We start from the raw sequence: 26138 nt of genomic DNA, 5'->3' as shown, positions 1-26138 counted from the left end.
GAAGATTCAAACAAGGGGACATGACTTATGAATTAAGGGACAGAAGTTTAGGGGTAACATGAGGGGGAACTTCTTTACTCAGAGAGTGGTGGCTGTGTGGAATAAGCTTCCAGTGAAGGTGGTGGAGGCAGGTTCGTTTTTATCATTTAAAAATAAATTGGATAGTTATATGGACGGGAAAGGAATGGAGGGTTATGGTCTGAGCGCAGGTATATGGGACATGGGGAGAATACGTGTTCGGCACGGACTAGAAGGGTCGAGAAGGCCTGTTTCCGTGCTGTAATTGTTATATGATTATATGGTCCCGCTGAGTTACTCCAGCATTTTGTGTCTAACTTGGTTTTAAACCAGCATCAGCAGTTCCTTCCTACCCATTTCACAGAATGTGTTCATGTGGTTGGAAACCTGCATTCAGTGTTGTCATTGTCGGCATTCAATGGGCATCATTCTATTGTGGCAGACACATTTCGTCACAATCAATCTACGAACAAGATGCTATGGCACACTGGTAGTATACAGCTTTTTCAGGTTGTTCTTAAGTTGCAATGATAACATCCACTCAGTGAACTATTCCTTGTGCATTCACATTATTTGTCTTTATTTTCTCAGAACAGTCACAACATACAATACAAGCAAAGTTTTGCTCTGGTGATTAAACTGATAAATATCATTCACCATACCATTTTACCTTGTAAATGGATATTGATGCAGTTTCAAATAAAAGGAGAGTTGGAAATATTCAACATTTCGGAAGCATTTGTGCAGAAACAGTTTATTTTTCAGATCGATGACTTCACATCAAATTCACCAAAATTTACATTTGATACTGCCTGACTTGCTAAGTAAATGTTGAATTTTCAGTTTTTATTTGGGGGTTCTGTATCATTGTAAATTAATTGTTTTATAGTTTGCCCTTTAGTGAATCACCATAGCATTTTTCAAATCATCTTGCAAGTTACTTACCTAATACGGACTATTGAAAATAAGTATGCTTTATCAATCTATAGGAGGTATGTCTGCATGAGACTAGGTACCAAATCAATTGGCAACACACAAATAATAATACTGTGATAATTTGAATACTCCATCTACTGGGTAGAGGACAAACTAAAGAGATTGAATGGTGTCTTGCTGGGGAACTGAATCATTTGACAGAAGTTTTCCAGATTACAATAGCTGCTCTTGTATTCACTGTTATGCTGCAAGCAAAAGGTCACATGTCCATGGGTGCAGCATAAAAATCTACAGATTTTTTTTAAATTATGAGCTTTTAAGATTAAAAGGTCTAGTTTGAAAGGCAGCCAAAACTCTGCTGCCAAATCATTATGCTTATACAACCAAATACTCCAAGAATCTCTAAACTTTAGAAACATTAAAGTAAGTAAGTATGTTGTGCCTTTTTGACTGTGGAGTCGATGGTAGCCTCCCACTTAAGATCCTTGGAGATGATGGTTCCCAGGAACTTAAAAGACTCCACAGATGTGACTGTGTGTTGTTGATGGTGAGTGGGGTGAGGGGAGGGGGGGCTCTCCTAAAGTCTACAATCAGTTCCACTGTCTTAAGAGCATTGAGCTCTAGATTGTTGCGATGTCACCAGGATGCCAGCTGTGACACTTTCTGTCTGTAGGCAGATCCCTCCCCATCCTGGATAAGTCCAATCTGGGTTGTGTCATCCGCAAACTTGAGAAGCTTGACAGAGGTGTCTGTGGAGGTGCAGTCGTTGGTGTAGAGAGAGTAGAGGAGAGGAGAGAGTGTGCAGCCTTGCGGTGCTCCTATGCAGAGTGTTTGCGGGTCCGAGATGTGCTTTCCCAGCCTCACATGCTGCTTCCTGTCTGTCAGGAAGTTGGTGATCCACTGACAGAGGGGTTCAGGCACAGTCAACTCAGAATGTTTGGAGAGTAGTAGCTCTGGCACAATGGTGTTGAATGCAGAGCTAAAAGGATAAAAAACAAACAGGATCCTCGTATAGGTCCCCTGGCGGTCTAGGTGCTGTAGGATGAAGTGCAGGCCCAGGTTGACTGCATCATCCACAGATCTATTGGCTCGATATGCAAACTGCAGAGGGTCCAGCAGGGAGTTTGAGATATTTTTCAGCTTGGCCAGCACAAGCCTTTCGAGTGTCTTCATGACTACAGAGGTCAGTGCGACAGGCCTGTAGTCATTAAGACAAGTAATCCTTGCCTTTTGGGGTACAGGGAAGTTGACGTGTAGAGGAAATTTCAATTTCATATAACGTTCGCTCATAAATTGGAGAGCTTTGGTGAGATAACTTGCCACTAAGTCAAACTTCTTCCCCAACCAAATAAATTATTAAGTCACTATTTAAAAAAATCCAGAGTGAACAATTTAGGGTGGCTCTGACAGATAGTCATTTAAATACAATCTGAATAAAGATAGATCTCCAATCTAAAACAATAACTGTTTCACTTTTCATAGAGGCGGACCAGACTGCCCAGTGTTTCCAGCACGTTTTGTTTTGGATTGCATTACCAGAGCAGAGCATGTCATTAAAACCTCTTCAAATTAAAAGTGCAGTGACACACAAACTGTGATTCATATTCCATATTCATTACCACCTATTGAAATGAAAGGCACACATTCCATTTATTCACACTAGGAAGCATTAGCCATTTGCCTATCACTCTTCTGAGTGGCCTCTTCCAACTTTTATGTCCCAGCACTATGTCTACACTTAGCAGGACAAGAGGACAGGGTACAGGTCAGATCAAGGAAAGGTTCGCCGCTCATGATATTAATGCATCACTGAACAATGTGAGAACACAAAAGGGGTTGGACATGTTTGGAAATGGAGATGTCTTTGAAACACATGATTGTATCATATTATTCACTAACACTTAAACAATGCAACACACCACTGCAAAGTATTTTTGCCATACATTGGCTTCTCCTGGTCATGGGGTATCCATAAATAGAAACATAGAAAATAGGTGCAGAAGTAGGCCATTGGACCTTCGAGCCAGAACTACCATTCAATATGATCATGGCTAATCATCCAAAATCAATACCCCATTCCTGCTTTTTCCACATATCCCTTGATTCCATTATCTATATCTATATCTTAGCTATATCTAACTCTCTCTTGAATATATCCAGCGAATCGGCCTCCACTGCCTTCCGTGGCAGAGAATTCCACAGATTCACAACTCTCTGGATGATTCCACAGATTCACAACTCTCTGGGTGTTCTTGTCCCATAGTGACAGTCATAAGCACAAACTCAGCAGCTCACAGAATGAATAATATGCTTCAGAGACACAGATGGTCCAGGTACAGACCACCATATTGCATAAAACATCCAAGATCAAACATAGCCTGATCATCTCCTCCTCAGACGCTGCCCGGCCTTCCAGCACTTTGTCTTTTACTCACGACCATATTTTACTGGACGATCAAGAAAATAAAATTAAACAAAACTGAAAAAGAAATCTTAAACAAATGCCTGGTGCAAAATTGATTTGAAAACCCAAAAAGTCCAGGGGAAACTAAAACATAAAAAAGGGAAACAGACTATGAAAAAATATCAGTGGCAAACATAGGATAGAAAATAATGTAATCAATTAGAAAAATGAAAGGAGGCCTTCAGGAATAACAGTCTATGAATGAGATACTCATTGAGTACATTGTATCGGTCTTCACAAAATTATTGGCTATGTTTCAGCTCAAATATGGTGCACAATTCCAGACAGAACATGTCAAACTGCCATGGAGAGAGACCAGGAGCGGGAGACAGAGAGATCGAGTGAGAAAGCAAGATAGTAAAAGTTTGGAAATTAAGAAGGGGGGGGATATATCATTTCTGTATTCTTTTTCTGTCCCTATCTCTCTTTATTTGACACCATAGAAGGTAATAGGAGACCTAACAGAAGTACTTAAAATTATGAAGTGTTGATGGAATGAGTAGTAATAAGCAGTTTTCATCCATTTAAATGATGCCATTTTCATTACAGGGCGCCACAATGGTGCAGCGGTAGAGTTGCTTCCTTACAGTAGCAGCGACCCAGGTTTGATCCTGATTATGGGTGCTGTCTGTGCGGAGATAGTACGTTCTCCCCGTGACCGCGTGGGTTTTCCCCGGGTGCTCCGGTTTCCTCCCACACTCCAAAGACTTGCCGGTCAGTAGGTTAATTTGGCTTCTGTAAATGGTAAATTGTTCCTAGTTTGTAGGATAGTGTTAATGCACGGGGACCACTGGACTCAGTGGGCCAAAGGGCCCGTTTCTGTGCTCTATCTCAAAACTAAACTATAGAACTGGATTTACCACATCACCTTGACGAATCTAATAAATAAAAAAACATATACAAATGCAAGAATCCCAACAGAGTAAAATTTGAGTTCAGCTTTCCCATTACCTGTCCAGCAGTATCATATAGACCAAGCAAATGCTGCTTTCCTCCAACGGTGATGGTTACTGCAAGATAAAAGTATCAAGTAAGTTGCTATTCACAGGATTATTTTCCCCATGGATAGCAAGTAATAACTTGGGACAGAAATCATAGAAATGTGAAGTTACCAGCTTTGAAACTGGGAAATATTTATTACTAGAGCATAAACATTTCTGTAAATGGAATTTCTTTTTAACATGAGTGATCGGCTAACTGACACAGTTCTTATTTAAAGCAAACTAGTTTTCCATTTACATTTTCCAGTTTTCCGAAAAATACAAAAAGGGTACTTAAAACATTCAAATATGTTCAAACTTAAAGTTTTTTTTTAAATAGGTCCACTACGTCTGCAATTTATACTTTTAACATTTTTCAAAAAGAAAAATATCCCAACTTAACGAAAATTTTGTTTTGCTGGCTGAGAAAGCTGATGCCCAGTAATACTATCTGAAAAGCAACCCAAAGCCATGGAAATTTGCTATGTTAAAGCAGATGGTAGTCTTACTTGAAAGCAGAATAACAGCATGTTCAATTAAAATACAGAATCAATGTACAGAATCACACAAATCTCAAAAATTACCAAAAATGACTTGCTTTATGAATGGATGACACAGGCAGGCACGTCTATTAACACAGCCTCCATAAATGGCACACAGTGGAATTATTTGCAATTTATGTAGAAATGCAAGAAGTTTGATTAACTAATTTGAGACATCACTTAACTGCAACAGAATCTTTTAGCTATGTTTTCAAATACCTTAATTGGCATGTCACTCCCTTTCTTCATATGTTCCTCCAGTTTTATAACACCCCTCTGAAGTTTCTGCACTCCTTTAATTCCAGACTCTCAAACATCTCTGAATTGAATCACTCCGTAACTACTGGTCATGCCACAATATCTCCTTTTTCTTCAACAACACACCTGATTGCATTTACCAATGATAAATGAACTATGCAAATAATTGTTGTTACCAATATTTTTTTCAACTTTCCTGGCAATATTTTTCTTCTTCCTCATGTAAGATAACAGTGAAACGCTTGTTCAGCGTGTTATTGAGTGCAATCATACACAAGAATGAAACAAATGTCCATAAGTTATAGGAGGAGAAACTTGTGTCTTCAGATCAATGATCCAAAACATCACATTACAAATCTGCTCTCTGCTGCCACACCCTGCCCCCGAGTCAACCGTTTGGCTCAGTTATCGGATAAGAGGACCCATCAGTGTGGTCTCAGTCCTAATCTTGCACACCAGGCCCACCAGTTCAGAGTCATCTTTCCACCAGAGAGAAGTATCTTACTTCCCTTTCTCAAAAGGAGCACCTGGAATCACTAGTGGGAAGCAATAAAACAATGTTGAAAATAGAATATAGACACAAAATGCTGGAGTAACTCAGCGGGTCAGATAGCATCTCTAGAAAAAAGGATTAGGCGATGTTTCGGGGCAAGACTCTTCTTCAGAAATGTCACCTATTCATTTTCTCCAGAGATGCTGCCTGACCTGCTGTGTTACTCCATCATTCTGTGTCCATCTTTGGTATAAACCATCATCTGCAGTTCCTTCCTACACAAATATCTTTTAAATCTGTTATTTAAAATCCCCAACAGATTGGAACAAGACCAATGCCACTGCCCATTGACCTGCAATGCTAAACTAATCACTTAATCTACAACATAACTCTTGCCACTGGTTTTCCTTAAAATATCAGATCTCATTTTTAGCCCAAAGTTATCACCATTTAGAAAACTGGGCCTATAATTCTCAGCCAGGATTAGGCATATATATACAGAATTAACTAGGCATGCAAAGCCACAGAGAACAGTTGCTGAAATTCAACTGAAAGAGTAAAAGCATAAAAATGGCTGCCTGCTGTTGAAAAGGAAAGATGTGTTTACCAATAAAAGGAAAACTGTGTTACCATGTGGACACACTGCAGCAGTGGAGGAGTATCAAAAACATCACAACCCCAGTTAAATTGAGATAGAGCATATAAAACTGATATTGGAAGGAGTATTTACGATAGATACGAGGTTGAAACACCGGAATAGGCGTCAACCATTTATTTCCCTCCTCCCCATCTTTTCTCAGCATTGACAGCTGTGTCTTCTGTAGCCCAGGCCTCAAATCTCTTTCTAAATGCTATCAAAATAAAATGACACAGAATAAAAGATTGACGGGATTAGCTTAGGAACATAGAAAATAGGTGCAGAAGTAGGCCATTCGGCCCTTCGTGCCAGCACTGCCATTCAATATGATCATGGCTAATCATCCAAAATCAGTACCCCGTTCTGGCTTTTGCTCCATATCCCTTGATTCCCTTAGCCCTAAGAGCTAAATCTAACTCTAACATTATCCAATTGAAGAATTTAAAAAGCTACAATAACTTGACGCTGTGATTTGACATTGATCCAGATCGTGACCAGTTTTTAATCTTCTATATTACTTCTATATAGTCTTCTATACATACAGTTCATGGAATATTCTGCAAAAATAAAGGTCATTATGATTGAACATGTTTTTTAAAATACACATATCATAATCCAATGAAAGTGTAATGCTTGATCACAAAAAGCATTTGACACTGAGCGAGGATAGTGCAGAACATAAAATTAATTTATTGGGCACCATTCACGTAACACGATTATTGATCAGAGCTGTTACATTCCCAGCTCTGCATGATCATCACTGCTCCCATAACCATGACACAAGCATGAAGAACACATGTGGGCCTCAATTACATAAGTAGAACTCAACAGGAAGAGAATGCCGGCTAAGGGACATGTGAACAACGAGCAGGACACCTAGTCCTCAAGCCCTGCAATGGGATTGTGGCTAATCTAATTACTGTAACTCTTGAGTTTGCATTTGCCTCCACCAGTGTAACCAGAATCGGGGATAGTTTCTTCCCAACTGTTATTAAACAACTGAACTTGTTCTCTCGTCAGCTAGAGTGTGGTCTTGACCTTCCAATTACATAATTTGAGACCTTTGAACTACCTCTAACCTGACTTTATCTTGCACTAAATGTTGTGCCATTTATTTCTGCACTGTGGACACTTTGATTGCAATCACGTTTTGTTTTTTCTTTGACTGGATAGCATGCGAACAAAAGCTTTCCATTGTACCCGGATACAGGTGACAATAATAAACTAAACTAATCTTTCACTCCCTTGCGGCACAAGAATAAGTTAACAACACGGCACTTGCTGCTGGGCAACCCATCATTTACTCCAGCCAGGGAATTTTCCTGGACTAGATATCCTGATTAAGGACCATAGCACCAGACCTTGACCCAGAGAAGATGTCTGATTTGCTGAATTTTTCCAGCACTTTCTGTTTTTGGACCAGAAATTGACAGATATTTTTGGTCCAGACATTCTAAGGCCTCCTTTAAAATGGAGGTGATCTGACAGCTCTGATACTTTTCACAAACATCCCACCTCCATTATCCGTATGTGTAAAAAGGAACTGCAGATGCTGGTTTAAACCATAGGCACAAAAAACTGGAGTAACTCAGTGGAACAGGCAGCATCTCTGGAGAGAAGGAATGGGTGACGTTTCAGATCAAGACCCTTAGAAACATAGAAACATAGAAATTAGGTGCAGGAGTAGGCCATTCGGCCCTTCGAGCCTGCACCGCCATTCAATATGATCATGGCTGATCATCCAACTCAGTATCCCGTACCTGCCTTCTCTCCATACCCTCTGATCCCCTTAGCCACAAGGGCCACATCTAACTCCCTCTTAAATATAGCCAATGAACTGGCCTCGACTACCCTCTGTGGCAGGGAGTTCCAGAGATTCACCACTCTCTGTGTGAAAAAAGTTCTTCTCATCTCGGTTTTAAAGGATTTCCCCCTTATCCTTAAGCTGTGACCCCTTGTCCTGGACTTCCCCAACATCGGGAGCAATCTTCCTGCATCTAGCCTGTCCAACCCCTTAAGAATTTTGTAAGTTTCTATAAGATCCCCTCTCAATCTCCTAAATTCTAGAGAGTATAAACCAAGTCTATCCAGTCTTTCTTCATAACAGTCCTGACATCCCAGGAATCAGTCTGGTGAACCTTCTCTGCACTCCCTCTATGGCAATAATGTCCTTCCTCAGATTTGGAGACCAAAACTGTACGCAATACTCCAGGTGTGGTCTCACCAAGACCCTGTACAACTGCAGTAGAACCTCCCTGCTCCTATACTCAAATCCTTTTGCTATGAAAGCTAACATACCATTCGCTTTCTTCACTGCCTGCTGCACCTGCATGCCCACTTTCAATGACTGGTGTACCATGACACCCAGGTCTCGCTGCATCTCCCCTTTTCCTAGTCGGCCACCATTTAGATAATAGTCTGTTTTCCTGTTTTTGCCACCAAAATGGATAACCTCACATTTATCCACATTATACTGCATCTGCCAAACATTTGCCCACTCACCCAGCCTATCCAAGTCACCTTGCAGTCTCCTAGCATCCTCCTCGCAGCTAACACTGCCCCCCAGCTTAGTGTCATCCGCAAACTTGGAGATATTGCCTTCAATTCCCTCATCCAGATCATTAATATATATTGTAAATAGCTGGGGTCCCAGCACTGAGCCTTGCGGTACCCCACTAGTCACTGCCTGCCATTGTGAAAAGGACCCGTTTACTCCTACTCTTTGCTTCCTGTTTGCCAGCCAGTTCTCTATCCACATCAATACTGAACCCCCAATGCCGTGTGCTTTAAGTTTGTAAACTAATCTCTTATGTGGGACCTTGTCGAAAGCCTTCTGGAAGTCCAGATACACCACATCCACTGGTTCTCCCCTATCCACGCTACTAGTTACATCCTCGAAAAATTCTATAAGATTTGTCAGACATGATTTACCTTTTGTAAATCCATGCTGACTTTGTCCAATGATTTCACCACTTTCCAAATGTGCTGCTATCCCATCTTTAATAACTGACTCTAGCAGTTTCCCCACTACCGATGTTAGACTAACTGGTCTGTAATTCCCCGTTTTCTCTCTCCCTCCCTTCTTAAAAAGTGGGGTTACGTTTGCTACCCGCCAATCCTCAGGAACTACTCCAGAATCTAAAGAGTTTTGAAAGATTATTACTAATGCATCCACTATTTCTGGAGCTACTTCCTTAAGTACTTTGGGATGCAGCCTATCTGGCCCTGGGGATTTATCGGCCTTTAATCCATTTAATTTACCCAACACCACTTCCCGGCTAACCTGGATTTCACTCAATTCCTCCAACTCCTTTGACCCGCGGTCCCCTGCTATTTCCGGCAGATTATTTATGTCTTCCTTAGTGAAGACGGAACCAAAGTAGTTATTCAATTGGTCCGCCATATCCTTGTTCCCCATGATCAACTCACCCGTTTCTGACTGCAAGGGACCTACATTTGTTTTAACTAATCTCTTTCTTTTCACATATCTATAAAAACTTTTGCAGTCAGTTTTTATGTTCCCTGCCAGTTTTCTTTCATAATCTATTTTTCCTTTCCTAATTAAGCCCTTTGTCCTCCTCTGCTGGTCTCTGAATTTCTCCCAGTCCTCCGGTATGCTGCTTTTTCTGGCTAATTTGTACGCATCATCCTTCGCTTTGATACTATCCCTGATTTCCCTTGTTATCCACGGATGCACTACCTTCCCTGATTTATTCTTTTGCCAAACTGGGATGAACAATTTTTGTAGTTCATCCATGCAGTCTTTAAATGTCTTCCATTGCATATTCTTCAGACTTCATCCCTAACCAGTCTGAAGAAGGGTCTCGACCCGAAACGTCACCCATTCCTTCTCTCCAGAGATGCTGCCTGTCCCACTGAGTTACTCCAGCTTTTTGTGTCTATCTTCCATCATCAGTATGTTTTAAAATATATATATATCATCATATCTCCGATGACTAGTTCAGTGGTACAGTGGGAAGAATCTTCATTGCAGGAACCTGCTTGACACATGGGCTAGAGGATGGCACCTCAAGTCAGCCAGGATCAACAAATGAGGGAAATAAGTTTGAAGTCCAGCTGCTACTTTTGCAGGTTTATCAGAAACTGATATTGAAGGCTTTAAAAACATTTAAATGCTTTGAGGAATTGCCACCTGTTTTCCAAATTCATCAGGCCCGAAATATACTAAAACACAAATACTTCAGAACATATTCTTAATTAACAAGCCTTCAAATTCTATTTTAAATTTAATATCATTAAGATGCCTTTTTATCAGTGGATTCCTTTGTGAGTTTCTCACATCTCTTCACATACATTAGAATCAACGGGACACGTTTCCCACATCTCAGCAAAGGAGCATCAGAGCTTTCTGATACAAACAAGCAGCGAGTTGTCCTGAAGGTAATCAAGTTCAAGTTCAAGTGAGTTTATTGTCATGTGTCCCTGATAGGACAATGAAATTCTTGCTTTGCTTCAGCACACAGAACATAGAAGGCATTTACTACAAAATGGATCAGTGTGTCCATATACCATAATATAAATATATACACACATGAATAAATAAACCGTTAAAGTGCAAATAATAGATAATGGATTATTAATAATCAGAGTTTTGTCCGAGCCAGGTTGAATAGCCTGTTGGCGGTGGGGAAGTAGCTATTCCTGAACCTGGTTGTTGCAGTCTTCAGGATCCATCTAGAAATCAGATTTTCCCTCCCTAACAGAATTCCATTTCCAGCATTTCCCTCCTGGTTTTAGGATCAACAACAATGTTATGTTCATGTGTTTCTCCATTTGCTTCATTAAACTGTTAACAGGGCAATTCTGTAAACAACAGGGTCATCTTGGCAACCCTGCCCTCATCTTGGAGACATTTCCTTTGGCCTCACCGCTCCTTCGGCAACAAGTTTGGATGAAAGGTCTTCAATGTGAAATATCAACACTTTTTCTCTTTCCACAGATGTTGCTTGACCTGCTGAATATTTCCAGCATTTTCTGTTTTAATTTCAGATTTCCAACAGCAGGTTTGTTTGAGAACATGGATTGATGATGTTTTCATTATACTGAGGAAGGGTCCTGATCCAAAACATCTCCTATCCATGTTCTCCAGAGATGCTGCCTGACCAGCTGAGTTACTCCAGCAGTTTGTCTCTTTCTTTGGTGAACCAACATCTGCAGTGCCTTGTTATTACATCTGTTTTAAAAAAATTCCTACTCTAACATCATAAATGTCCCAAATGTTTGTTCCCATAACATATTTAATAGTCAATTAAAAACCTCAGTTAATAAAAAATCCTCAATACAGCTAGGCATACAACACAGAAACAGGCCCTTCATCCCATTGCGTCTGCACCGACCACCAGGTACTTTAATTACTTTAATTGTACACTAATTCCATTTATTGTCATATAATTACCATATCTCTCTCCCTTTTCCCCCTCACAACTCAAGAAAAAATAAATCATCTGCATCTCTTTGCCACAGATGGCTGTGGAGGTAAAGTCAGTGGATATATTTAAGGCAGAAATAAATAGATTCTTGATTAGTACAGGTGTCAGATTTTATGGGGAGAAGGCAGGAGAAGAATGGGTTTAGGAAGGAGAGATAGATCAGCCATGATTGAATGGTGGAGTAGACTTGATGCACATAATTCTACTCCTATCACTTATGTTATGATACCAGGGGAAAATTTCATTGACTAATTAATTGTCCGGAATCGAGATGTAGGAGGAAACAGGAGCACCTGAGGGAACTCTGTGGTCACAGGTCAAACTTACAAACTGCAGAGAACAGGCTTCAACCTGTTAAACAGCTGTGCCACCCCCCCATTCAGCTTCACCCACCCCTCATGATTACATGTTTAAGAAGGAACTGCAGATGCTGGATAATCGAAGGTAGACAAAAGTGCTGGAGAAACTCAGCGGGTGCGGCAGCATCTATGGAGCGAAGGAAATAGCCTATTTCCTTCACTCCATAGATGCTGCTGCACCAGCTGAGTTTCTCCAGCACTTTTGTCCACCTCATGATTACACGATGCCACATATTGTCATCAATTGGTAACAGGTTAGTGGGTCAGCTGGACTTTTGCAGGTAGCTTTTCTTTGCAGTCAGCATGGAGCATCATCTCACACTGACCCCAAAATCTCGTCAACAACATGTAATCAAAATGGAGTTTGCTATTGGCCGATTCCTGTGTTTTTTTTGTATGCACAAATATATACATACATATACACTAAAGAGGTAAGTGTATATGTGTTATTTATATAAAATGTGCCAACTTTCAGTAGTGATTTAGTTAAAAAAAATTGTGAACATTGGTACACTTTATCTTGTGATGTAATCGTTAAAGACATTGTTTGTGACAGGCATGTTGAGAAGTTTACAGATTCAAGTTAACTAGCTTACTGCTTAAGCCAATTAATTTTTTTAAACTTTTGACCGTCAGTACATCTGAATGCAATGCCAGATGTCTTATATTAGTCAACAAGTCAATGTAATAACAAACACATGCATTACAATAAATTAGCTCCATCAACTATTGTACAATATTAACTTGTTCAGTTCAGAATTCTACATTTTCATGTTATATTTTTACTTGGCATAAATATTACTTTGGATATCAACATAGGAGTATCTATGTCACACGACTCCTTTGCTGATTCAATGCCTTGGATTGTTAATTATCAAACTCAAGATTGACTTGCCCCGAAGGGCAATTTTTATGGGTTGTCAAAGATGTCCATGTGCAAGTTCTTTTAAGATAGGGTAACTGTTGTACCATGTACAAAACTGACAAGTGATCACCTCTATTGATACTTGTGCAATGATACTGTTAAACAATGTAAAGTAGAGCCTTTGGTATCTATAGCTTGCAGTAACAAAAATAAATTTATAGTTATTAAACATTCTACATAGCCAATGTTCATCCTGGCTAAAAACATTATTTTACATATTTTTCAGCGATGCAGAGAAGCACTGAAATGAAGATCAGTTTGTAAATTTTATGCATGCGAATAAGAGGCACAGGTAGTTCTGCTATAGTACAATAGTGGTGTCCCTAAGAATGCTTGGTAATCACATAAAAACAATTACATAAATCAAAGGGGGGGGGGGCAGTTAGGGTCAACATTTTCAGACATGCATTAGTAGGTTTCTCATGACAATAAAACTCTTGACTCAAAAGTAAAGATTTTTTATAATAGCTATACATTTATTTTTGTTACTGCAAGCTATAGATGCCAAAGGCTTTACTTTACATTGTTTAACAGTATCATTGCACGTATCAATAGAGGTGATCACTTGTTAGTTTTAATGGCCACCTATGATGAAATTGACAGACTGTGTTCTTAAGAGACAACTGTGGAGAAATTACATGAAAAGAGCCTTTTGCCTCTGGACCTTTTTTTCTGCATGACAATTTCCAAAGTACTCTTAACTGGTGTTCTATTCCCTGACTTAAACTTTATTATAACCAATTCAAAGTGCATAATGTACATGGGGTGTTGGCAAGTTCATCAATCATGTTAGTCATTTAATTGGCATTATGGAAACATGCTTTATAGCAGAACTACCTGTAAATGGGAATGGATTGTTGGGTGAACATGACTTGATAAAGGATATGTGCAAACAACATTTTAAAACAGCCAGAACTGACACAACCTGGAGAATGGGAGACAAGATGAGAAATTACAGAATGATCAAGTCTTCATGTAACAAAAGTGAATGATGCAGATGACCCAATCAGATGACAAGGCTGTTGATACCAAGGTGATAAATGAAGCAGTTTTTGCAATGAAGCTAATGCAACAAGAGAAATTCAGCTCAGGATTGTTACAAATATTTCATGCAGGGGAGGAGATGTGGGAAGTGGCTTAAGTGGATAATGAGGCAATGGTATGGGTTTAAGTCAACAGTCATAATCTTTCACCTGCAGAGCTTCTGGTATGATTAAAAGAATTGGTGGAGTGCAAAGGAGTTGGACAAGCATATCCCAGCATTGGTGTTATCCTTCTAATGCCATGAGGTTTCTACTGCAGGTAGTCCATATTTTGAAAACACATAAGATGGAAAGAGTTATTTCTTCCTGGAGGACAGTGAGTTTTGTACAAGGTTGGATATCTTGATTTTCAAACATATACAGTGCCCTCCATGTTTGGGACAAAGACCCATCATTTATTTATTTGCCTCTGTACACCACTATTTGAGATTTGTAATAGAAAAAAAATCACATGTGGTTAAAGTGCATATTGTCAGATTTTATTAAAGGGCATTTTTGTACATTTTGGTTTCACCATGTAGAAATTACAGCTGTGTCCCCTCATTTCAGGGCACCATAATGTTTGGGACATATGGCTTCCCTGGAGTTTGTAATTGCTCAAGTGTGTTTAAATGCTTCCTTAATGCAGGTATAATAGAGCTCTCAGCACCAAGTCTTCCCTCCAGTATTTCCATCACCTTTTGAAACTTTTATTGCTGTTTATCAACATGAGGACCAAAGTTGTATCAATGAAAGTCAAAGAAGTCATTATGAGACTGAGAAACAAGAATAAAACAATTAGAGACATCAGCCAAACCTTAGGCTTACCAAAAATCAACTGTTTGGAACATCATTAAGAAGAAAGAGAGTACTGGTGAGCTTACTAATCGCAAAGGGACTGGCAGGACAAGGAAGACCTCCACAGCTAATGACAGAAGAATTCTCTCGATAATAAAGAAAAATCCTCAAACACCTGTCCGACAGATCAGAAGCACTTTTCAGGAGTCAGGTGTGGATTTGTGAATCACCACTGTTTGCAGAAGACTTCATGAACAGAAATACAGAGGCTATACGGCAAGATGCAAACCACTGATTAGCCGCAAAAATAGATGGCCAAGTTACATTTTGCCAAGAAGTACTTAAAAGAGCAACCACAGTTCTGGGAAAAGGTCTTGTGGACAGATGAGCCAAAGATAAACTTATAGCAAGAGTGATGGCAAGAGCAAATTATGGAGGAGAGACGGAACTGCCCAAGAACCAAAGCATACCACCTCATCAGTGAAACACAGTGGTGGGGGTGTTATGGCCTGGGCATATATGGCTGCTGAAGGTACTGGCTCACTTATCTTCATTGATGATACAACTGCTGATGGTAGTAGCATAATGAATTCTGAAGTGTATAGACACATCCTATCTGCTCAAGTTCAAACAAATGTCTCAAAACTCATTGGCCGGCGGTTCATCCCAAACATACTGCTAAAGCAACAAAGGAGTTTTACAAAGTTAAAAATTGTCAATTCTTGAGCGGCCAAGTCAATCACCTGATCTGAACCCAATTGAGCATGTCTTTTATATGCTGAAGAGAAAACTGAAGGGGACTAGCCCCCCAAACGAGCATAAGCTAAAGATGGCTGCAATCCAGGCCTGGCAGCGCATCACCAGTGAAGACACCCAGCAACTGTTGATGTCCATGAATCGCAGACTTAATCAGTCATTGCATGTAAAGGATATGCAACAAAATACTAAACACGACTACTTTCATTTACATGACATTGCTGTGTCATGTAAATGAAAGGGGGGGGGGGAGGTGCTGGGCTGGAGAACTATTTATAAACACTGTTGTAATTTCTACATGGTGAAAACAAAATGTATAAAAATGGTCATCTGACAATGTGCACTTTAACCACATGTGATTTTTTTCTATTACAAATCTCAAATTGTGGAGTACAGAGGCAAATAAATAAATGAATGGTCTTTGTCCCAAATATTATGGAGGGCACGGTACACCCTGGAAAATGTGGTCCTGTAAATGTGAATCTGTACTATTGGATGTTGTACAGTGTGGAGAGGTTGGAAGAGGACCTTACTCTTACAGATCTTTAATGGAAGGCCATGGAAGCACATACAACATCTGGATACTGCAGCTTGACTGCTGAGATTCTTTAGTTCTGCAGTGTAGATACTGTAGGTTGAACAGCTTCCAGTAGAGTCATTTTTAGCTCAAATTTGCCTCAATTTGCTTCATCAGCAAACGTTGTCATCACTTAGGTATGGTTAAAATATGCATGTTTTCAGGATATCAGAAAGGAAAAAACTGTTTTTCCTTGAAATACAATTACGAGCACAAAGGCGATATTATCTTCTGATTGTAAGTTTGAAATAAAATTATTGCTTCTAAATATGCAAAATTAAACTACAATTACCAATTATTTTCTTATTGATTATATACAGTTACTGGAAGACACGCATGCTGAACGACATTATTATTTGAAGTATGCATGATAAACAAACATCTGCTTTTTGTTTTATAAAACAAAGCACGGCAGCAAACTATAACTTTAATCAGAGTGCCACTGGTTGGATAATATTCATTACAACATTAGCTATTTTTTCAGTTTGTTTTCATGAGCTGAACTTAATTTGCTGCAATTACAGACTAAAGCTGAAAAATAATAACTGTGAAAATGATGCCCCATGGATTTGGTTAAATTATATTCTGTTAAATTTTAAGAAATGTGCTAATAACTGCATTCCAAAACCAGGTGAATACTATAAACCAAATAAAAGGGTGAGTTGATTCCGATAACTGAATTTGAATTTGTGCACTAACAGAATTATGGCCATTTATTTAAGATTAAGTTGAACAAATGGGTCTCTGTACTGCTGCTGCCTAATATAGCCCATTGCGGCTAAATAAAATACAGTACATTTTTAGCTTGCAATAAATACCAAACCTAACTCAGAATTAGAGCATATTACATAAAGCATAATTTACTATGGTGGCTAAAACAGTTTGAACAAATTTCCTTCTGTGGCTATAACACACTTTCAAAAGGTATTTAAGTTGTGATTGCAATTTTCACCGTTCAATATGCTTTATGGGTTGCAATTGCTCATATCAATTATCTTGCTCTATTTTTGTCGTCGGCTTCCATTTCAGCAACAAAACCATTGGATTTACATCATGAGCCATGTTGGCTAATTTGATAAATAATAAGTTACTGAAAAGCTGCAATCACATGAAAATAGAAATTGGCTTGAACTACTGCAGACGTTTTGAAACGAGAACACATCTGTGCAGATCCATTCAGCTGGAGTTGCAGAACTTTTCTGCTTGCTCTGGTTGGATAATTCATTACAAATGGTAATTATACATTACGGTCAGTGCCAATTAGCATGGGGCCAATTAAATATTATCCCAATGACACATGAGAGCGGCAGCAGCATATTTCATGGTGCTATCCTTCCATTTTACTTTCAGTAAACTTGTAAAATTATTGATGGTTGAGCAATTGAAAATAAAACTGAATTTAATGAACTATTTCTTTAAATAGACACCAAAAGCTGCAGTAACTCAGCAGGACTGGCAGCATCTCTGGATAGAAGGAAAGGGTGACATTTCGGGTTGAGACCCTTCATCTGATTCAAAACACCACCCTTTCCATCTATCCAGAGATGCTGCCTGACCCGCTGAGTTACTCCAGATTTGTTTATGTCTATCTTCGGTGTAAACCAGCATCTGCAGTTACTTCCTACATATTTCTTTCAAACACACATGTAAGTCTTGACTAAAATGATTTGCCTTTGGTATAAGTTTGGGGACACCGACAATTTAGTCCACATTAAATGTACAGTATTAACATACAAAATCTTTTGAGTTATTTCAGAATTCTCCTCCAGAATGACCACATAATTTCCCAATGGGCTGTTTGTATAAGGAAAGATTTTTTTTTTTAAACGACTTTAGCAGTAGGTGAGGTCACTTGCTGAAAATACATGTTGGTTTCTGGATTAATTTTGCAACCATTTTAGAAATTACACAAATTATATGAAGAATCACAGCACAAGTCAAGAACCTTGCTGTTTTGTCTCAAGTTCAACAGCTAGCTAGAGTAAATTCAATTAGCAACAAATAAAAATGTTGGATCACAGATTACTCATTGCAGTGAACTTTTTTCTCCTTTGCACACCAGTTCATTCTCGAAGAGCAGCAATAGTTACGTTGCATGGTCCAGTGGGAGCTATGCAAGTGTTTGCTTGAACTGCAAATATCAGTAGGTCTTTTTACTTTTGGCAGCATTGCATGCAAAGCTAATCTTATCCTCGGATGAAGTTTGCATTTGCAATCCAGAGTACAGTTATCTCGGTTTTGTTTGATTTCCCTTCCTCTACTCCGGGACACTGATACTGATTGAGCAGTATCCAATTACCTTCCCCACACTCGGCTGAATCAACAGTGATGATAGATTTGACGATTCTGGACTATGTAGTTCGTCTATGAACTGGATGAAATTGCTGATCCTGAGTTTCTCGGATATTGTCCATAGAAGTTGTTTAAGAAGGAACTGCAGATGCTGGAAAATCGAAGGTACACAAAAAAGCTGGAGAAACTCAGCGGGTGCAGCAGCATCTATGTGGCGAAGGAAATAGGCATCGTTTCAGGCCGAAACAATTCTGCAGAAGGGTCTGAAGAAGGGTTTTGGCCCAAAACGTTGCCTATTTCCTTCGCTCCATAGATGCTGCTGCACCCGCTGAGTTTCTCCAGCTTTTTTGTACCGTCCATAGAAGTTGTGCAAGGTCACAATACACTTAGTGTGTTTCTATTGCAATTTGGGCAGTGGGCAGGTCCTATAGACCTGTACGGGAAGGTAGACATTCCCACCCCCATGAGTCTCGGGCAGATGGGGCTCATCAGCCTGGGAAGGCAGTCCATCTAGGAGAGGGAAAACTCTGATTTAAAACCTCCACTACCTTGTGACCATATCCAGTCATGGAAAAGGCTCCAGGAGTAAACCTCAAGCAAAATCCAGAGACAGAGACCCTAAGGCAGTTCGGCGTTGTCTACAACCTTGCTCTGGCAGCTCCTGCGACGGCACTGGTGCTAAAATGGAACGGCCCTGCTGTTCCTTTGGATCGATCAACGACATGGAGAGGGGGGACGTGCTGCATGGGCAACAGCCTGTCCTCCATATGACATCGCCCAGGCTTGCATCCGACTACACATCACCTGCAGAGGATTCATCATCCATGGTCAGTCATGACCAAGGAGGGCCTACTGATTGCAATGAGAAACTAACTATAGCTTATTAACAGCTGGATTTGAACTGCTGCATTGTCTTGACATTATTACTTTGACTTCCAGAAGTAGAAGAATGAGTAATTGATCAGCTAAACATGTTCTGAAGAGATAGAACAAAAGTACTTTCATAATAGATGTACAGTGGCTTACTGTAAAAATAAAAGTGTTAAAATGCATCTTGTGTTAAAGTAGCAGCAATCTCCCCCCAAATGGAGTGGAAGCAAGTCATCCTTCACCAGAAGGAACTGCCTGAGAATACTACCTCCATGTTCCCAACCAAGTCATCTATCATCCGGACTAGGAAATCTAATTACGATTCCTTCGAAATGGCTGGATTAAGATCTTGGAACTTTTCAAGAAATCAGTCGGCATCACAATTGTCCACAGTGCACAGCCGCCTCATCGGCTGATGCGACAAAAATGCAAGTTGGAAAAAAAAAAATTGTGAAATTATTCTCCCCCACCCCCACACACCCATACATAAATTCATAAATTCTGTGTGAATTTTATTTTGAATCTCAAAATTTTAGGGTTGTGGTTTGTGAAGTCTGCAAAGGGCAAATTTACGTAACAAGAATGGCCTGAATGCAGGAGTCACACATACTGTGGGAGTGCTGAACCACTCACGGAGACAGCTCACAACAGCCCTCACAAGGGTAAACAGGGATGGGATGCTGATAGAGTAACAATATCCATATCTTATGGAATAATAATTAAAAACTATTTCATGTGTACACAGTTCCTTTCATGGCCTTAGGCCTTTCTAAAGCCCTTTAAATTAATGAAGTAATTCAGGAAACATGGCAGTCAATTTGTGCATAACATGATCCCACAAAGAGCATTTGATAACAACAACAAAACAGAATCTGTAACCATGATGTTATCGGCAATGATAAATATCGTTAATGGTCCTGGGATAACTCTTTGGCACCTCTGCATACTCATTAAGAAAAACATCTAAACAGTAGCCTAAATAAACTGAAGCACATTGTGTAAATTAAATATTTCATATTCATAAAGGCGATGATTATCATAGTTGCTGGATATTAACCATCTGAGAGTTTACCAACTGAGGCAGCATGGTTCATACTAACGGAATGCAAATCTAATGTTTACAGTCCACAGGGAATAAAATAAGGAGCCAGCTATTTCTCATATGGTTTACAATCAACATCTTTAAAGCGGAGGGTCTTTTAAAAAAAATGGGACACCAAAACCAGATAACCTTGTCTTCACAAACAACATTGACAAGAACCCTTCATTTTACAACTTAAAATTGGTTCAGTTAATAGGCTGAAGGACATGCACGTAAAAATGCAACAGGATCGTTCTGAACAAAAGGAGCAATGGTCTTGCAACCCTGCTTTAACATGCACAGATTCCGTCACAAGGAATTTGTCAGTGAAATCTCAATCAATTCCATCTCCATCACATAACAAAGAAGTGGTAACCTGCCATACGGCAAAACCATGAATATTCTCACCAGCAAAAAGCAAAACCATTTTACAAATTCATAAGCCATTCGGCCTATTGAGTCTACTCCGCGATTCAATCATGGCTAGTCTATCTTTCCCTCTCAACCCCATTCTCCTGCCTTCTCCCCATAACCTTTGACGCCCCTACTAATCAAGAATCTGCCTTTAAAACTACCCAACGACATCTCCTCTTTAAAACTACCCAATGACAGCCTCCACAGCCGCCTGTGGCACGAATTCCCCAGATTCACCATCCTCTGACGAAAGAAATTCCTCATCTCCTTTCTAAAGGAAAATCCTTTTATTTCTATCAACGAATAACATGGTTCTCTAATATTTTTCAAGTAACCTAGCACAATGTTAGGGTCTGGAGAAGGGTCTCGACCCGAAACGTCGCCTATTACTTCTCTCCATAGATGCTGCCTCACCCGCTGTTTCGCCATCATTTTTGTCTACCTTTGATTTTTCTAGCATCAGCAGTTCTTTCTTAAACAATGTGATAAATCACTTATATAACTTTGTAAATGTGATAAATCACTTATATAACTTTGTGCAATGTATTGTATGCTATCTCAATTTATCTAGCTTAGTTCAGCTTAGACTGTAATAACTAATCTCATCTACCGTTGAAACCAATATTCATGCTTGTATTTCCCTTTTAAGATCTACAACTTAGATATGCTGATTCTAGTTAAAAAATAAAAGTAATGAGGTTTTTAATCAGAAACTACAACAGTGGCCACCCCACCCAATCCAGCATGATGTAATTTCAAGAACAAAAGCTTATTGTGTTTGGCTCTGAACCCAACTGTTGATCTGCACATCCTGTATCTTTTGCTCTCTCTCAAATTAGATATTTTATAGGGGAAAGGCTAAACTTGAAGCCAGAGTAGCAGTAAAAGTAAGTTGGGGTTTGTGTCAAATACTATATTTTACTTGTGATCACAGTGCCACAAGTTGAAGTGAAATTTGAGACCCCCTGTGCAAGGCTTGGCTACGATTTAGTCACTCTTAAAGACCCACTGAAATTCACTGTTAGGACCCACATTTGAAAAGTAATCATTTGGACACACCATCAGGAGTATAAGTATATTGCAACTTATAAAAGTACTCTGGCAAAGGAATCAATATCTTAAAGGAAGAAAGTTTAGAATAAAAAGCATATGTTTTGAGTTAAAAAGTAATTTGCAAACAAAATGTTTAAATATTTATTTAAATAATAGGCACACAATAATGTGTATAAGCACATCAAAATAAATGTCTAATGATATAACTTTTTTTTAAATCATTCAATCTAATGAAGGTAGGTCTTTGTGGTATCATTATTAGGTCTTAAATCCAGTCATGTAAATGAGTAATGAGCAAACTACTGAATTATTCTTTTACATGTTTAAAAAAATTCCTTGAGTGGAATAGATCCCTTGTAGTAATATGCTAACAAGTAACTATGTTGACATTTTAAAACTGATCTTTCAAACTTATTTGTTGAAGTAATGTCAGCATTCCTCTTTAAGATTGACCAAATTATTCCACCTATGTCAGTTCAGAAATATGTGCAGATGCAACAAATGTAACAAAATGCACATCAATTTGTGAAAAATAATCTTCTACTATCCCAGAAGTAAAAAAGATTCAGCATCTTAACAAATATTCTAACTTTTACAGATGTACTGTAGAAATTATCCTGACTGCTACAGCAATTTCAACATACTGGAATGCAGAATGTGGTGGACTCAGCCCAGTCCATCACAGGCATAGCCTTCCCCACAATTGAAAGCATCTACAGGAGATGTTGCCTCAAGAAATAGCATCTATCATCAAAAACCCACAATCCGAGTTAGGTCCTCTTCTCGCTGCAACCATCAGGCAGGAGGGTACAGAGGCATGAAGTTGTACACCATCAGATTGAGGAACAGCTGATTTTCTACAAGATTCTTGAACTGATTCACACAAGCTTAATTGTCCCTTGGCAATAGAACTGTACTGTCTTGCACTCTTGCACTGTTTTGAACTTGGGTTTAAAAAAAAAATGTTTTACACTAATGTTTTTGCACAATCTTTTTTAATTTACTTGCGAATGTGTGAGATTTATATACAATCTATATTTCTGCCTGTGATGCCACTGCAAGATTTTGCATGTGGCACTAAACGCTACCTGACTTGCTTGCAATGAAATAACAACCCAATAATTCATCCTTGCAACCAACTTTGATTGCGGGGAAAAATACTACAGGAAAACTCCCCTGCTCTGCTGCAAACAGACTCATGAATTTTACATCCATTAAAGAGGGCAAACAAATCTCCTGTTGAAAATGGGGCACCTCTGTCAGCTCAGGTCTCCCTCGGAAGTGTGCATCGGCAAGGTTACTGGCTCCACTACTTTGTGTGGGACGCAAGGGCAGGAATTGACGCAGGATATACCCAGGTATCAATCTCATTAAAGATTACCCATTACTAATGGCATGATATAAAGTCATATTTGTTAATGTGATGATGGAAAACATATTCCAGGAATAATATCATTGAGAAATTATGCCAATTGCATCAATTATTTCCCTAATTCATCAGAGGATAAAACAGGAAAGCTGGAAATGCCCAGTAGGTCTCATAAGGTCGTAAGTAATAGGAGCAGAATTAGGCCATTCGGCCCATCAAGTCTACTCCTCCATTCAATCATGGCTGATCTATCTCTCCCTCCCAAACCCATTATCCTGCCTTCTCCCCATAACCCCATGTTATGCATTGCATCAGCAATGCAAAGAAGGGTCCTAACACAAAACATTGACTCTCCATGTGCTCCAGAGATGCTGCCTGACCTGCTGAGTTACTCCAGGACTTTGTGTTGTTTTAAAGGGTAAAATACGCTTTGATTTTTTGGGGGCAGATGTGGAAGATGGAAAATAACTGAATAAAACAAAAATAAACCAAATAAATATATTTTGAGGCATCATCACTACTATGTCAGATAGATTATTGAGGTAATCGCTGCAAATTATCTGCTTTAAGAGATGGAAAATCATACTGGCAAATTGATTTACTTCCAAGTATTAAATATTTTTGGACTACTCAAATTTAAAATGTCCCAATGATTCAAATAGACAGCGTGTGGGGCAAAAAATGTAGTCCTAAAACTATTTATCAGATAAATTCAGTTAATAGACTGAAAAAAAACTCCAAGAAAAACTTATCTCAAAGATACAAAAAGTATTTATAAATGAAATATGAGCCGGTAACTGCATTGGTAAACTGAACAGCAAGCAGTAGTGCCTTGAATTGGCGTCCAATGACTTAAGACGCCACCATACAAATGTAGTTTATAATGGCAAATAAATGAACAAGAAAGATCTCCAACCTGTCAAACTTGCTGGTGTGCAGTCGGAGAACTTGTTTTACAGCAAGTCCCCGGGTTGAAACTCGGATGAGGAGGGAAAGTGATCCCTCCTCATGTCCCATGTCAGTAGCTGGGGCAGTTTACAACTCACGACTCCCACCAGCAAGTTTCAGGAGGGTGATTTCTCCTCTCTCGCTGCGGAAACTACTGTTTCAATTTACCGCATCCTCGGATTCTTTTACTCTGAGGTCACTTTTATTTACAGAGAGAGAAAGAAAGACAAAAAAAAAGCTGCACCCATTTCCAGCGGGACAGCCTGGCGGTGTGCAGCCGCCACACGCCCCCCTCGGAACCAAGCCTTGTCCCCCCCACCTCCCCTTCCCTCCCGGTGAGTCCACGGTCACCATCTCCCGCCACCAGCTGCTCCGGACTGGCGGATCACACCCGGGGAAGGGGGGTGGGGGAAAGGCCCTGGCTTAGAGAGTGTCGGCAGGCCGGGCCCTGCACCGAGCAGCCCCAGGTCACCCCTGCAGCCCGGCGCTCTCTCTCTCGTCCTGAAGGAGGCCGCACCCCCTCCTTCCTTCCCTCATCCACTTCCTCCTTCCTCCACTCATTCCCCCTCTTTTTCTCTTTCCTTCTTTCACTCTCTCGTTCTATCCCTCATTCACTTTCTCCCACCACTCATTCTCTCCTTTCTTTTTCACTCCTTGATCCTCTCTTGCACTCCCTTCCCTTGTTCACTCCGTCTTTCCCTCCTCTTTCACTCTCTGCTCCCCTCCCTCACCCCTTCCTTCACCTGCATAGTGGTCGAAGACGGTGGGTACATATTCCTCGGGGAAGGCATCATTGGCATAACTCATGAGCAGGCAGGTCTTGCCCACGGCGCCGTCCCCGACCACCACACACTTCAGCATGCCCCTGTGTTGTTGTTGCTGCTGTTGCTGCTGCTGCTGGTGGTGTTGGTGGTGGTAGTGGTGCTGGTGGAGGGGCGGCGGCGACCGCTGGGGCTCCTTGCCAGCGCCGGGCATCGTCCTTCGCGCCGGCCACCGCTCTTCCCGGCCGGTACCTCCGTCTGTCTGTCACTCCCTCCCTCCCTCGGATCCCGCCGCCTCTCTCCAACCCGCGCTCCCTCTCCAGCCTCAGGAAATGAGTTTCCCGGTAAATCCAAATTAGGAAATGTGCAAAGCAGCAGCTAGTACAATAGGAGCTCTGTGTGTGTGTCACGGAACTGCGCCAGGAGCTTTAGTAAATCCCAAGAGCGTCTGTTTCCTTGCAATGTTTCTCCCCCCTAAATTATAAAACAAACTGCAAACGCAGCATTCAACCCAAACCTCTCCGTTTTTGTTTGAAACACTTAAAACCTAATACTTGGGGGGCGTCCTAAATTGGGATTTTCTTCGCTGACGCCGGTCCGCGGGTTTCGTTGCATTATTTAAAGTTAGTTCTGCTGTACTCTGATAGCTCATGTGCACACCAGAAGGGGGGAAACGAGAAAGAACAAACACAATCTGGAGTTTAGAAACACTGCAAAATGTAATGTGCAATCTTTATAATTTAGATCCCCATGAGTTTATGGACGTGTCTTAATTAAATACAACATTTCAATGTGATCTGACCACAAAGGGTGGTTAACACTTTGTGAATTGGAATGTGAAAAGTAAAGCCAACTTGTAATATTATTGTTAACGTGCTTGTTAAAGCATCGCGCTGTTCGTTATAAATGACAACACGGGGCACTAGATACTCCTGTGGCCAATCGCCTCCAAATATCAAAATATTGCAATTATAAAATTGTACAATTTGAACCTTTGTTAACGAGCGGCTACTTCTCCATACGGTGACAATTTTATACATAGGCGATTCTGCATTTTTAGGTATGGTATACATTTTGAAACATTAATTACTATGGAATCTCTATATTTTGATACATATTGTACACATTATAGAAA

The 26138-nt window shown here is 40.0% G+C and overlaps 1 protein-coding gene across 1 annotated transcript in view; it reads right to left on the bottom strand.

Moving 5' to 3' along the window:
* The window catches only part of rhoj (ras homolog family member J), a 34319-nt gene extending 8944 nt beyond the window's left edge, over window positions 1-25375 (bottom strand). Inside the window, exons 1-2 of the mRNA XM_033027438.1 lie at window positions 24986-25375; window positions 4370-4428 (exon numbers count right to left, since the gene is read on the bottom strand). Coding sequence (XP_032883329.1) covers window positions 4370-4428; window positions 24986-25217 — 291 coding nt within the window. The 5' untranslated portion in view covers window positions 25218-25375. The remainder of the gene's footprint in view (window positions 1-4369; window positions 4429-24985) is intronic.
* Window positions 25376-26138: the final 763 nt, after the last annotated feature.

Source organism: Amblyraja radiata, chromosome 9 (assembly GCF_010909765.2).
Source record: "Amblyraja radiata isolate CabotCenter1 chromosome 9, sAmbRad1.1.pri, whole genome shotgun sequence".
NCBI lineage: Eukaryota > Metazoa > Chordata > Chondrichthyes > Rajiformes > Rajidae > Amblyraja > Amblyraja radiata.
This window is presented reverse-complemented; position numbering and strand designations above follow the sequence as displayed.